Source organism: Dipteris shenzhenensis, chromosome 4 (assembly GCF_047967505.1).
Source record: "Dipteris shenzhenensis isolate YYH24624 ecotype China chromosome 4, Dip_SZ_1.0, whole genome shotgun sequence".
In the NCBI taxonomy this organism is placed as follows: Eukaryota; Viridiplantae; Streptophyta; class Polypodiopsida; order Gleicheniales; family Dipteridaceae; genus Dipteris; species Dipteris shenzhenensis.
The window spans coordinates 35,503,859-35,517,129 of NC_141599.1; the positions used below are offsets into that span (position 1 = coordinate 35,503,859).

At 43.7% G+C, this 13,271-nt stretch overlaps 1 protein-coding gene across 2 annotated transcripts in view; it reads left to right on the forward strand.

The window, feature by feature from the left end:
- The window catches only part of LOC147902770 (calcium-dependent lipid-binding family protein), a 227,504-nt gene that overhangs the window by 149,236 nt on the left and 64,997 nt on the right, over positions 1 to 13,271 (forward strand). For both annotated transcript variants that reach the window (XM_087373773.1, XM_087373775.1), the window contains exons 34-39: positions 694 to 1,323; positions 8,069 to 8,293; positions 10,095 to 10,195; positions 10,359 to 10,654; positions 10,788 to 10,872; positions 10,983 to 11,264. In XM_087373773.1, coding sequence (XP_087229899.1) covers positions 694 to 1,323; positions 8,069 to 8,293; positions 10,095 to 10,195; positions 10,359 to 10,654; positions 10,788 to 10,872; positions 10,983 to 11,264 — 1,619 coding nt within the window. The remainder of the gene's footprint in view (positions 1 to 693; positions 1,324 to 8,068; positions 8,294 to 10,094; positions 10,196 to 10,358; positions 10,655 to 10,787; positions 10,873 to 10,982; positions 11,265 to 13,271) is intronic.

Consider the following 13,271-nt stretch of genomic DNA (forward strand, 5'->3'; position numbering starts at 1 on the left):
ATTTCATCTTTGTTCTTCCTAGATCCAGAAACGGGAATGACTTCTCCCCCTCTTCTCCCAGCTACTCTACTTGCCGCCAATCATGTTTCAACAAGCTCTTCAAAGTTCCCACGCTTTGTTGAAGTTCCGGTTACAGATTCTAGTGCAGGAGCAAATTGCGATTTCTTCTACAGAGCCTGTCTTGGATTGCGTGCCAGGTTCTTGAGCTTGAGAGTGTTTCCTTTGCTGCGATTTTGGTTTCTACGCGTGGATTGAAGCCCATAAGCACCTGCAAGTCGTGACCGCCCACGAGGAATTTGTGATTGGTTTTAGGGCTGTTCTTTGGTTTAGTTATCATGATTTATGATTTTGCTTATGGATGTACCTCTGTAATCTTGTTGAAGTCTGGAATATTGGAAGGAATATCTGTAGAGTTTGTATTTCTGTTTGTAGTCCTGTTTCGCTTTCTCTTTTTCAATGATATGCAGTGTGGGAGATTCCTGTTGAAGTTTCATGTAAAAATTATTGTTATGGCTACATCTTCTATAGCATGATCCTTCCCCACATGTTTCCTCATTTGATACAAGGCAATTTGGTTTGGCTAGAAATATAGAGAAAGTTTTGTTTGGGAGATTTTTCGGCTTGTACTACCATAGGAGAATAACCATTTTTACCATTTTCTGAATGCTTGGGATACACTTTATGTTTGTGCAGCTACAAAGTTTGTGGCTTAACTATCGAACCACATCTATCGAGGAAACAGACATTTTTTTGACATTGCCGAGGTTGAGTGTTGTTGACATGCGATCTAATACCAAACCAGAAATGCGTCTTATGTTGGGCTCCATGGCAGACATGGAAACTTATGGTGCATCAAGTGGACAGGGAGAAGCTGATGTTAGCAATCAACTTTCACTGCAAAGTCCTCACCCACCCATGTTAGTGATGGACATAAGAATGAGGCCAGAGTCACAGGCCTTTGTCATACGAATCCAGCGTCCACGGTTATTGGTAGTCCTAGACTTTCTGCTTGATGTTGGGGAATTCTTTGTACCTTCTCTAGCTGCAATGACTGGCAAGGATGAAACTATGAGTGAACACAAGGATCCCATCATTGTCCAGGAGCATATAAGATTGATAGGTCCCCTTTATAAACAAGATGATTCAATGGTGATGTTATCAGTAAATCATCAACTTATTGCTGATGCCCCTCATATCAGAGAGTTCATATATGATGGAGGTGGGAACATGCTATGTTTGGATGTACAAGATGATAATCATGCACCATATTTGATTGTTGTTGGCCCTGGAAAGAAGCTCCGTTTCATAAATGTCACAATCAAGGTAACACATTCTTACTAGAGGGTGTAATATGATGTATTGCCATGTATTCTGAATGACATGTTCTCATAGAGGAAGGCTATCTTCCATGGAATGTTGTTTTTCCTGCACTGTTAAATCAGTTGTTTATAAAGAAGGCTCCGTCATAACCGCGGGACGGTTGGTATACCTTTTGAGGAAGATGCACATTTGTGTATAGAGAACATTGAATTCCCAGTGTGTAAAGAGAACATTGAATTCCCAGTAGTGTTCTAAGGAAGATGCACATGTGTGATTCATTTGTTCTATAGATTTCATTATTGTTCTTTAGAAGCAGATCTGCAATCAGAAGGATTCTCTGAAAGAAATAGTGAAACATTTGTTTATGCATAAGAGTTCGGAGTTAATGCTTAATCTGGTGTAATTTTATGTACCCCAATGTACATTCGGCTAGCTATACTAACTAGATTAGTTATCAGCTCTAAATTTGTGACAAGAGTTTGAGAGTTTTTCTTTGTGCTGTGTGATGAGTGATGACTAGTGGCCTTAGGCGTGAAAGGACTACTTGTGTGGCTGTGAGAACAGCAGAATATGTTTCTTTCCTGTTTGTGTAGTGATGTCAGCCTTGTGGCTGTAAAATCTGAATTTGAGGTGAAGTGCTTGAAGCACTCGATATAAGTGTGTTTGGGGACTTCAAAGCCCTAATTGATGGCAGGACCTGCTGCATGAGCGAAGGCTAGGCAGGGGGGGCAATTAAAACCTGGACCGGTAGGTTATTTGGCTGAGTCGTACAAGCCTTGGAGACAGTGCCCGAACAGTCCATACAGCAGCAGTATCACTAAAAGATTCGTACAGCCAACACGCAAAGGTCCGTACAGCCAGCCTTGGAAAGCGTGCCCACAACCCGTTTTGGAAATGCGTGCAAAACAAAGCATTACACTGTGTAAGCACCTCGGGATCAACGCTTGCAGCCCGTACAGCCATACGGAGTGCCTCGAAGTGCATGAAGCAACAAGAAACGTGGGGGGAGCTCAAATGCGTGCCTTCTTCTAACCTTCCAAAACGTCAAATGTACCATCCCTTATGCCTTAGGCTTGGAAGGAGAGGAAGGGGTAGGTGGGTTTGCATTAGGGGTTGCGACGTGGCCCCCTCATTAATGCTCTAACTGGAAGCCAGCACCCAAGTAGCATTACATTATATGGAGGCAACCAGACTAGGTATGATTCGGTGTGCATAAGAAGCTGCACCTACTTTTTGGTAATTAATAGTGTGGAATCCAAGTCTGCACATGGCTCAGCTGGCCGTCCAAGATAGCTGTCTGTACGAAAGGCTCTGATTTTTTCTCCGGAATCCTTTGAAGCTACAATAAGGCCATGCCACTTTATAAGTTGAAAGAGCTGACATAGGTTTTGCAAGTGTGAGTTGCAAGTACCGCATGGGGAAGTATCTTGAGAGGACATCATTGTATTTGTGAGGGTTTTCTGGCAATTGGCTGACATGAGCATCGAGGAATCTCAAGGATTGGCTTATTCTCACAAGGTGCTTGAGACCTGAGGTTTTGGATCCATGAGGAATTGCACGATTTGGGAGTGTGCTCCAACATGTGGCGCATGCAAGGTAATTCCCATTTTGGAGCATTGCCTCACAGCTGTCAATTCCATGTGGGAGTTGAGCTTGGTACAGTTCATTTGCGAGAGTCTGATGCGATTTGGTTATTGTGACATGAGGTGAGCCTATGAAGTATGGGGTGATAAGAGACACCACATATTTTCTCAATGGAGTACTAAAAATTTAAATATAGAATTGTAATTTTCTCTTGTAGCCAGTGTGGCCATCTGAATCTTTCCTGGACTAGGAAAACTAGAAAAGTTAAAGAGATAACGGGGAAAATTCATAGGTATCAAATTTCTATCGTCACTGAGTTTCAGGATGCTAAAGCTGATCTCATTTGCTCAAATTCAATTGCGATCAGGCATCATAACTGACCCATGTATTATGGGAGCTTGGGTTGTTTGGTATAACAGAAAAAGTACAGCTTTTAATAATAATATTATTATGTCTACCCTTACAATTGTCTTGATACAAAGGATACATGTCATTATAAAACATTTGATACAAATCAAATGTTTGTAATTTGTGATTCTAGCTGCAAGGTGGATGGATTTGTATAATTGAATTGTAGGAGTTCTTTATGCATGTCGAAGTGTAATCTTCTCCCTTCTTTGAATGGATGGAGGCAATCCACAAGTTAGAAGGTGAGGAGAAAGATGTATATACTTCGAAATTACTCGTAGAAATTAGGCTTCAAAAACTGGAGTATGAATTCAAGGAGATAATTCAGCAGTTGAGGCACTTGAGAGAGGCCTCAACTGTGTGAACATCATCATTTGTGATATTGACGTGTTATCAACTAGTAAGCAAGATTGGCAAATCCTTATGATATCAAAATGATGAAAAGCTCTTTATTGAACTGTTGCTCCCATAGTGAACACACAATAGCTATTTATGTTCAGGGTTGAGCATGTATTAACCTCGATTTGTCATCTAGATTCTAGAAACAAACTCCTCTACATCTTGGGCGGTAATTTGCTAAATAATTATAATCTGGGAATGGTTCCTACTATGATCAGGAAGTCTAGCATGATTGTTATGAATAGAAATTTGAAGTGGAGTACAAAAAAATCAAGACGCTATTGATTTATTTAATTGATTGAAGGATTCAAGATCCATTTTCCACTTATGCGTAAAAATAGCAGGGAGGCATAAAAATAAATAAGCCAAGTTAGGTACAAGCTAACTACTGGTAGCTTGCAACATAATATATTCCCTCTTCAAAAGAGGAGGTATGCCCTCCCGAATCGATGTAGAACAGCACTTTACCAATGACGGAATTTGTTAGTTACTTCTATCAAGATACTCCCAATCCAGTTGAAGTCACCTCCAATAATACATGAGTCTGCAATTGGGACCCTAGAGATAAGTTCCTTCCTCGAAAAGGACACGATCCGCACTATTGTTGCGGACAGAAAGGTTGAGGAGATCAACTTTACGTCCCTGAATCAAAGTATTTGTTCTCCTTCTGGAACGTGTCCATATCATTGTAACAATTTCTGAGGCTATTTAAGATACTATTGATCGTTCAAACATGTTCCAAATGATGCCAAACTACCCTATCTAGGTATGCCTGCACCCTACAGCTCCCTAACCCATATCCTCCTTGTTACAGGGGAAAGAACCCCCAGACGTGTGGAAGAGGACGCTCTATCAATAGGAAAACCAAGAACCACGTCACCAAAGGTAGAGGGCACAAACTCCACCTCTCCAAATCGGTCAGAGGAGAGAAAGAATTCTTCTAAACCAAGCATGGGGCTGGAGTCCAGAAGATCCTTGCCTGCAAGAGAGTTGAGTAGGTAGGAGCTATGTCCTTCCCTTGATCAATGATGGGTTTCTGGAGAACTCAAGTGGAAGGGGGTTGCTTAGATAGAGACTAGGACCTGTATAAGGATATGAAGGACATTATAACTGGCCTCACCTAAAATTGGGTCATGTGCGATACTAGCCATGGCCTAAATTGCATAATCACTGATTGCAATCATACAAAATATCACTGGTTGCAATCAGAGTGGGGTCAGAAACGAGAGAAGGTGTCCTCCTAATCTAGAGGCAATGGAGGTTCATCAACTCTAACCTCAATCCAACGGAGGGGCAGCAGGGGCGGCACGTGCAGCAGTTGGTGCTAAACGTGTAGGAGGTGCCGATCGAGCGCTACAAACAAGAGCCGTACCAAAAAACTTCTTGGGCCTTTGATTCCTATTTGGGCAATCTCTAACAAAATGCTCAAAGGTCCTGCAAATCAGATTGTCCATGATCTCAACTCTCTATCCAAAAAGAGAGCCATCTAGATGTTGGAGCATAATGTGGTAACCTTAAATGTCAGGGTCAAATACGATGACCAAACCCATTAGACCTGATCATCTCCGTTGTGGGGTAGGGTAAACTAGGGAAGGGCGGGGCGATCTTTGTGACCAGCCCAAAAGAAGCTCGTATCGTGTGAAGGAGTTGATGATAAACCTAAGGAAGACTGGGGAATGTGATGAAGAGTGATGTGATCGTCTATCCTTCTCTATAGAGTTGAAACCCAAAATTATAGATGTAAAGAAAATCCTCCTGGAACCAAGTGCCAAGGGGCTATCCTTGAACACTATGCCTGCGGCTCCAGGAGAATCAATAGCCACTTGGAAAAGTAGGGGGTGAGGTCTGAGGGTAGGCAACAACCATGTGGTCCTTATAGCCCGTGACGTGGATGAGCCTGATACCTTCGCCGAGAAACCATGCACAAAGAGTATTTAATTTTGGATGGATTATTGGTGGAACTTGTTGCATCCTATACATACTTGGGGGTTCCTTTCTTTGGCTCGATTTTCAAGATGTGACTAGCAATGCAGGTTGATTGAGCAGGTGATACGTCGCCCTTGCTACACTTGAGTGTAGGTCTTTCACTCTCATTCTTAAGATCCCTGGACCAAGTTTCTTATCTTTGACTCCTTGGTATGCCTAGTGGGTATATATGGGGGCTAGACCTATCAGAGATAGATTCGAGAGGCTACAAGCTCTCTTGCTTTCACGGACCATCCGCAATAGGCGGTCAGTCCCATATCAGATAGTGCTAGCTCACTTCGGAGCATCTTGACTTAGCATTCCAGGTTGTCACGTATTTTCACTGCATTAGGGATCATGGCTCTTACTGCAGGCCGATGTAGGTTACCATGGCTGGCCCTATCTTCATCCATGTCTTTGGCAAACATGGGTGATGAGAGGTGTTGGTATGCACGTACATGCTGATGGTTTGATAGTTTGAGGCTCCACATGGGCATACTACCGCTCTTTAGTATAGCATTGAGGCCCCCTCTGTCTCGCTCACATATCACAACTTGAACTAGGTTATCCAAGAGGATCTCTTATAGCTACACACATTTAGAACCTAGGTGGCACCCAACGAGTTTCCTGTGAAGCTCAGCTTCTATAGGGACCACTACCTACGGATTTCAGAGGAGGGCTTCATTGACCCACTGCACGAATCCACCTCCCCCACTCCTTAAGTCCTGTGTGTCATCACACCGACGTTACATTGAGAGTGGGCAGGCTGAGGGTATACGTAGAGAGGGTCGCATCCATACTTTATGTGATCGGCAAAAGATTGAGTTGGAGGATAACTTTTCTTTTAGATGTCTTGTATACTATGAAATCCGAGGTCGCAACCACTATCTCTTCAAGGATGGTTTTAGACCCCTATCCATTTCTTGTCCTACCTAGATCAGAGATGTGTGTCGACTTGTATTCGTGAGGCCATCGGGTATAGGGAGTATCTGCTCAGGGCACAAAGGCGAGATCAAGGTGTACAACCAGACTCCACTCAGAGCATCATCACTAAGTTTTTCCAGCTAGATGCATGGACTAGCAGGCCTCAAGGAGACAGTGGATTCGAGGACAGAATGAGGGACATGACAGACTCACTAGGGGGTTGAGGCACAGTTCAGGCTTGAAGACTTCTCCATGCTCACCAAAGCGGAGGCACTCCCGAGGGGGGTGAAAGTGGATACAGCAGCACAGCTAGGAGTCCATAGCGGACCGCGTATAATGACCGTCGCCAACACTCTCACAGATTCAATGCCACCGCAGCCTCGTACACCGCAGGGCTCCGGAAGATCATCACAGTGAGGCCACACCACATCTTCCATCCTTCCTTGGGCACTAGAGTTCTTTATGTATTCGTGTTTCTATGATTATGATTATGTTGTATTCATGTGGAGGTGTTGATGCCCGCTTAGAGGGTTCATCCATTTAGCTCTTTGTATCAGGCTCTTCTAGTCTCATAGACCCTTCCGTCGTTCAAAGGCTCTTTCTTATTTTCTTTCTTTCTTCACAAGCAACATTCCACACTTCCACACTCAATAGCTAGGATGGGTGCTGTTAGTGAGAGAATATGTGAGGCACCTTGCCCATTGCAAATGAAGGGGGTTAGTTCATTTTAGTCTCAATCTATGCTCCTAGTGGAGTTCAAAGTAGAGCTCAAACTTGAGAGGGCAGGCCACAAGCTCCCATGCATATATCTAAGCTCTTTCTATTAAAACGAAGCTTATGAGGGTGCATTGTGTTTGGGTCAATCTTGGTTTGAATTTTCTGTATTGGGCAGCCAAGTATTTGTACCTATCTGCCTTGGTGACATTCTATTGGAGCCTGTTTTCTGAATGCCCACGCCTAACTGGTTGTTTTTACTCGGATTGACCAGAATTGTGAAGGCCAACACTGTGCCTGTAATGTAGCTGTCTTGTGCGTGGCGCATGTGATATAATTTACAATTTATTTTTGGCTTCATTGCTACAACTACCCTCATCAGCTATATCCCAATAGCCGCTTTAAGAGTAGGATGCAGGGCTCTGAAGAATTCTAGAAAGTAAAGTAGTTCGAGACTTTACCATTTAAACATAACTTAGGTTCCTATTTTCAAGTTATAAGAGTCTGCAAGCCTAAGGTATGTACAAAATAGCCTGAAACAAGTTAAAGTTTGTCTGACATGCATTTCAATAATGTAAAGCCTCTAGCATGGATAAGTTGGGATTATTTTCTGGCAAAGGTGGCCTTAGAACGTCACTTTGAGATCTGCATAATATGTTTATATGCATCATTGTAAACATGAAATGTTGTTTGTGAATCGTGGAATTCTGTGTATACTGATGTCTTAATCTCCTCTTGTGTGTATATTTTACAGAATGCTTTCAGGTTAAAGGACTGTCTACAGCTGCATTTTGACAGTAGCTACAGTGTTTCAGCAGAGGATGCAGTGGTGCTGGAGGGACCAATTGCAAACCCTAGTCCGGGATTGATGCCGGAACGTAATCTGGAGGAATGTGATCCATCTATAAGTAGATCCAAGAGTAACGTTACTAGTTTGAATGCCTCTGATCCTATGACAAACTTCATTTTAGATGTGCAGGTAAATATCACAATTTCCATGTGTTTATGTAAATGTTGGTAATGAATATATAGCGAATAACCAGTTATCGTTCACATGAGCTCTACATTGAGGGCCATGTGTAAAGTGCAAAAGAAGAAATTTATTTAAATGTAAAACATAAAAGGTTGGCCTTACCCATCATCCCAATAGCTTTTTCCTCTTAAAAATCTAATACGCATTGAGTTACTAAGTACATCAGGATGAAATGACAAAAATAGAGGCATCTCCGTATCGCGGAGTATCTGGCTTATCTAACGAGGTGACTTGTGAGGTACACATATGGCACACGGTGGAAAAGCAACTATCACACAGCATAGGAAATGTAGATACTTTCTCTGTTGCTACATTGGAGAAGGGTGTGTCCGATCTCCAACCAGACTTCTGATGTAATATCACAGTCGTGCAGACAGTGGACATCACTTGATGTAATGCTTTAAAGAGAAAAAGACGACACAAAGTGGGAGGGTCCTGCCATAGAAGCTAGAGTCACGTACATAAAAACCGTTGCATCCCCAAGTATCATTGCATCCCCTTCCTCCACAGCCACAACCACAACCACTGCATCCCCTACAGCCACTGCCTCCCCTGCATCCACAGCCACAACCACTGCATCCCTCACATCCACAGCCACAACCACCGCTTTTCTTTTTTGCACATGGTCCCCCACCCTTTGTATCACCATATCCACACCCGACCTACGTTCAAACCGTTAGGATAGGCCACTTGATGGCCAAGACATGTGAGTCACTTAGCCCTTGACTGTATGTCAATCTAATGTGCATAGGGACATTCCAAGATTCTCACATGGTCTGCATGGCAATATCCTAAAGGTTGATGCACATGGTAGTCACTCTTTTACTAACCCATGGGTATAGAGAATCCACGTGGTTGAATGGTAGATTGAGTAGCGAGATTTTAAATTCATCTGACATGGGAACCACTTCAGTGCCCTTAATCGTGACAGGTCACCCTTTGTGTCGTCCGCTTGATAGATGAGAAAGAGCAGCTTAAGCCCCCATTCAAGAGCTTCATATTACACAAAATCAAGGGCTTCCCAAGAGAGAATGATTTCTTCCTATCTATTCCCTCAAAAACATTATTTACGCTGCTGAAACCTAATTACTCGAGCTCATTCCACAAACAGTGGCATGCTCAAGGTCTAGCTCTATGTTACCTCCTCCCCCCTCATAGTGTATGTTCCCATTGTCTTGCAGTGAGATGTTCGTTGGTGTAGACAAGTGTGAACTTTATTGACACTTTGCAAGCAGTGGAGCCACTAGTGGTTGCTGGTGCTGGCCTTCACAAAACCGTTGCTGGGTGTGATTTGCCCGAGTGCTACCTGTCTGTAACTGGCTGTTGATGGCTCACTGATTGTGCTGCTCCTTTACTGGGTCCGCTATTTTTTGTCATTATCAGTGGGAGGAACCTGTTCACGATATGCAAACCTTTTGACTTACATCTGAAATGGTGTACATTTTACTTGATTTTCATCTTTGTGCAGGATGTTTCATTGGTGGGTTGGAAAGATTAGGGTACATGGTTGTTACAAGCTTAAGTTTGAATGTCCCTAGCCATTCACACAGTCCTCCATACTTTTTTGGGTTGAGCATTAATCCTTGCCGTATCTAGTTGTAATGAGTATTTCCCTTTTTTCTTCAGGTTTGTTGGTATTGAAAAGAAAAAAAGCCCTTCTTTTGGGCATAATCCCTTCTTTATTACAATGCTGGATTCACATAGAAATTCGGAAGCAGTTGTTGATCTTGAATTTGTTCTGTGGCAGGCTGTTGGTCCTGAACTTACCTTTTATGATAGTGAGAGGTCATATGCAAGTATGCAGAGACGAGAAAAGCTACTCAGGGCCAGGATGGATCTCAATCTTATGTAGGCCCTTTGCTCTTACACTGAAAAACAAGTGCCCTGCTTGCTAATGGCCTGCAATGGCTGTGTTTGCAATAATAGCTCTTTTAAAATGTGTTTTAAATGGAGAAAGTTTGTGGTTAAATTTCGTTGCTCTTCACTTTAATGTGGGTTCTGGTTGTTTCAGGTATGCTTGCAAGGAAGGTGATACATGGATTCGTGGTCGTGTAAAGGAATTTTCCATTGATGGTGGTTCAGGGCTTACTGTGCTGGATCCACTGCTCATCTCCGCAGAGTATGCTTGTGTTCAAGAGAAGACAAGCCTGACAGTATTCACCTCAGAAATTTATGTTCAGTTATCCTTCAGCTTGATGCGTCTGTTGCTTCGCCTCCATAATGATGCAGTATCCACGTTTCAGTTTGGGAGTGGGCATGTCATATCACGATGTTCTCATTTTGACAGAATTTGGTTGAATGATAAAGGTAACAATGTCTGTAATAAAAGGGCAATATCTGAAGGAAGTGTTGCGTCAAAATGATAGCCTGTTGAAATGTGGAGGATTGTACAATTCGGCTTTTAGAAGGATGGCATAATAAGAGTTTATTAAACTTTCAGGGAATAGTTCTGGGCGGAGAATAGCAATCTGGCGACCAAGGGCTCCATCAGGCTATGCTGTCTTGGGTGACTGTGTAACTTCAGGGTGAGCCTCAAGTTTATTTGATGCATCAACTTTTTGACCATCCTTTTTAAATATATCTGATGATGGTTTTTGTTGTTAAATACATCTGATAATGGTTTTTGTTGATGCAGAGAAGCGCCCCCTTCTCAAGCCGTGATGGCTGTCAGCAATGCTTATCGTCGTGTCAAAAAGCCTGTGGGTTTTGATCTTGTTTGGATATTCAGTGGATGTGATGGCAGGAAAGAATGCTCTATCTGGAGGCCCCTTGCGCCTCCTGGGTATGTTGCAATCGGTTGTGTTGCAAAGATGGGTGATGCATCACCAGCTCCTAGTGTTGTTCACTGTGTTCGTTCTGACCTTGTAACATCAGCATCAATTGATGATTGTGTCTTCTACGTGCCTCCTGGTTCAGGGTATTATTCAAAGCCCAATTGCAAATTTTTATTGGCGATAGGCATAGTCTTGTCTAAAAGTAGATTGAGGGGGGGAGAGGATTCTATACCTGTTTTCCATAAAGCAAAAGCTTTCATCCCTGTTTTGGTCTTGCCTTAGAGGGAATGATCATAGGCATGAACACACCCCATAGGGAATACGTAAGTCTGAAATGGTGTTTCTTTGATGAACTGGGAGAACCACTTCTATTATGCTTTTTTAGTGCTTGAATTTTAAGATAAATGGCCTATGTCATTAGTTTGTCCACAATGGTGATATATGACTTCTTTTAGTTAAGTCTTTGGAAGGTGATTTTGCTCAGATTATATGGCTCCAAGATTTTTCCTCCGTTTTTTAGATGGATCTATTGTCCATGGAAGTTTGTTTTCATCACCGGGGATACATATCACTGAAGATTGGCTGTTTAATAGGATCTAAGGCTCCCTTCTCTTTCGTTGGAATTTGGGCATAGTGTGTTACACCTCATGTTATGCCTTGGGATCACCGTTCTCATCCAGCTAAAGAATATATGTTCTTCTGCCTGTTATGAGCGACTTTTAAGTCCCTCCCGGTTCATTTCTTTCTGCATATTCATACATACTCTTGCAGCATTACTTGGGAGCATTCTTCATGTTCCTCAGCAAGTGTTTTTCATACCGAGAAGAGATGTTCGAGTGTGTATTCTTTGGGATGGGCAGGTGCCCATACCAGCTTGTCTGAATATTGGGTTTGATGTGTCTTCTCCATATTGTATTGCTCTACAGTTTTCACCTTTCCCAAATGCATGCTATTAATGTCGAAAGCTTGGTCATTTTGCCCCACAATATTCTCCTGATGGAACTCAAGCTACTACTACTACTCCAATGCAAGTCAGCATTTTTATGTTGTGTGTAATGAAGGGGGGAAAAGGGGTTAATTTAGGGGTGTTTTAGTGAGGGTTAGAGGGGATAATGGAGGGGACTATATAAGTCCAACCCCTCCACTCTTGTAGTATTTTTTATGTGACATCTAATCCTATCCGCTCCCTCCTACTTGTAGCTCTCTCTCTCTCTCTCTCTCTCTCTCTCTCTCTCTCTACCCTCCTACTTCAGCTAGCCTCTGACCCAGATTCACCGGATTCATATATATTTGCATATGTATCTGTGTGTGTTCGCCCTTCGCTCCAGCCCCTTGAGGCTTGTATGAGATTTTCCTTTTTGGTGTACCTTGTCCCATAGGCCCACACGGCCTCCCGAAACGTTAACACATCTTTCTCTGTGTGTGTGTGTGTGTGTGTGTGTGTTCATGGCTGATGTAATTTCGGCTGCCTCGTTTTGACGTCGCTACTTTTGTAATATAATCAATCAAAGTTTCCACCCCTCTCAGCCCGCCCCCTCCCCTCTCAGCCCGCTCCCCTTCCCTACCTCTCAGCCCCCTCTCCCCCTCCGCCCCCTCCTCTCCCCCGCTCCCTACCCCCGCCTTCTACCCCGCTCCCTACCCCGCCCTCTACCCTTTTCCCTACCCCGCTCCCTACCCCGCCCTCTACCCTTTTCCCTACCCCGCCCTCTACTCCGTTCCTTCCCTCAGCCTCTACCCCCCTCCGCCCTCTACCCCGTTCCCTTCCCTCAGCCTCTACCCCCCTCCCTCTCCTCTATTCCCGCTCTCCTCTACCCCCCTCTCTTCTACCTCGCTCCCTACCCTTTGCCTCAGCTCTCTCCTCTACCCCCCTCTCCTCTCCCTGCCTCAGCCCTCTCCTCTGCCCCCCTCCCCTTCCCATCCCCTTCTTTGCTTCCCATTTCCCCCTCTTTCCTTCTCCCGCAGCGCTTTTTGACGTCAGCCAATCCTATTTCGCCTCCACCATCCGCGAAAACTATTACATTTTCTGAAGACGAGTTGCAGTAGCTCAAGAAGGACGTAGAGATTGAATGCTCTACCACGTTGATCGCACGCATCTTCAGGTCTTACCCTTCCAGATCCTAAGCGAGAGATTGGATGCTTGCGGCTCTTCC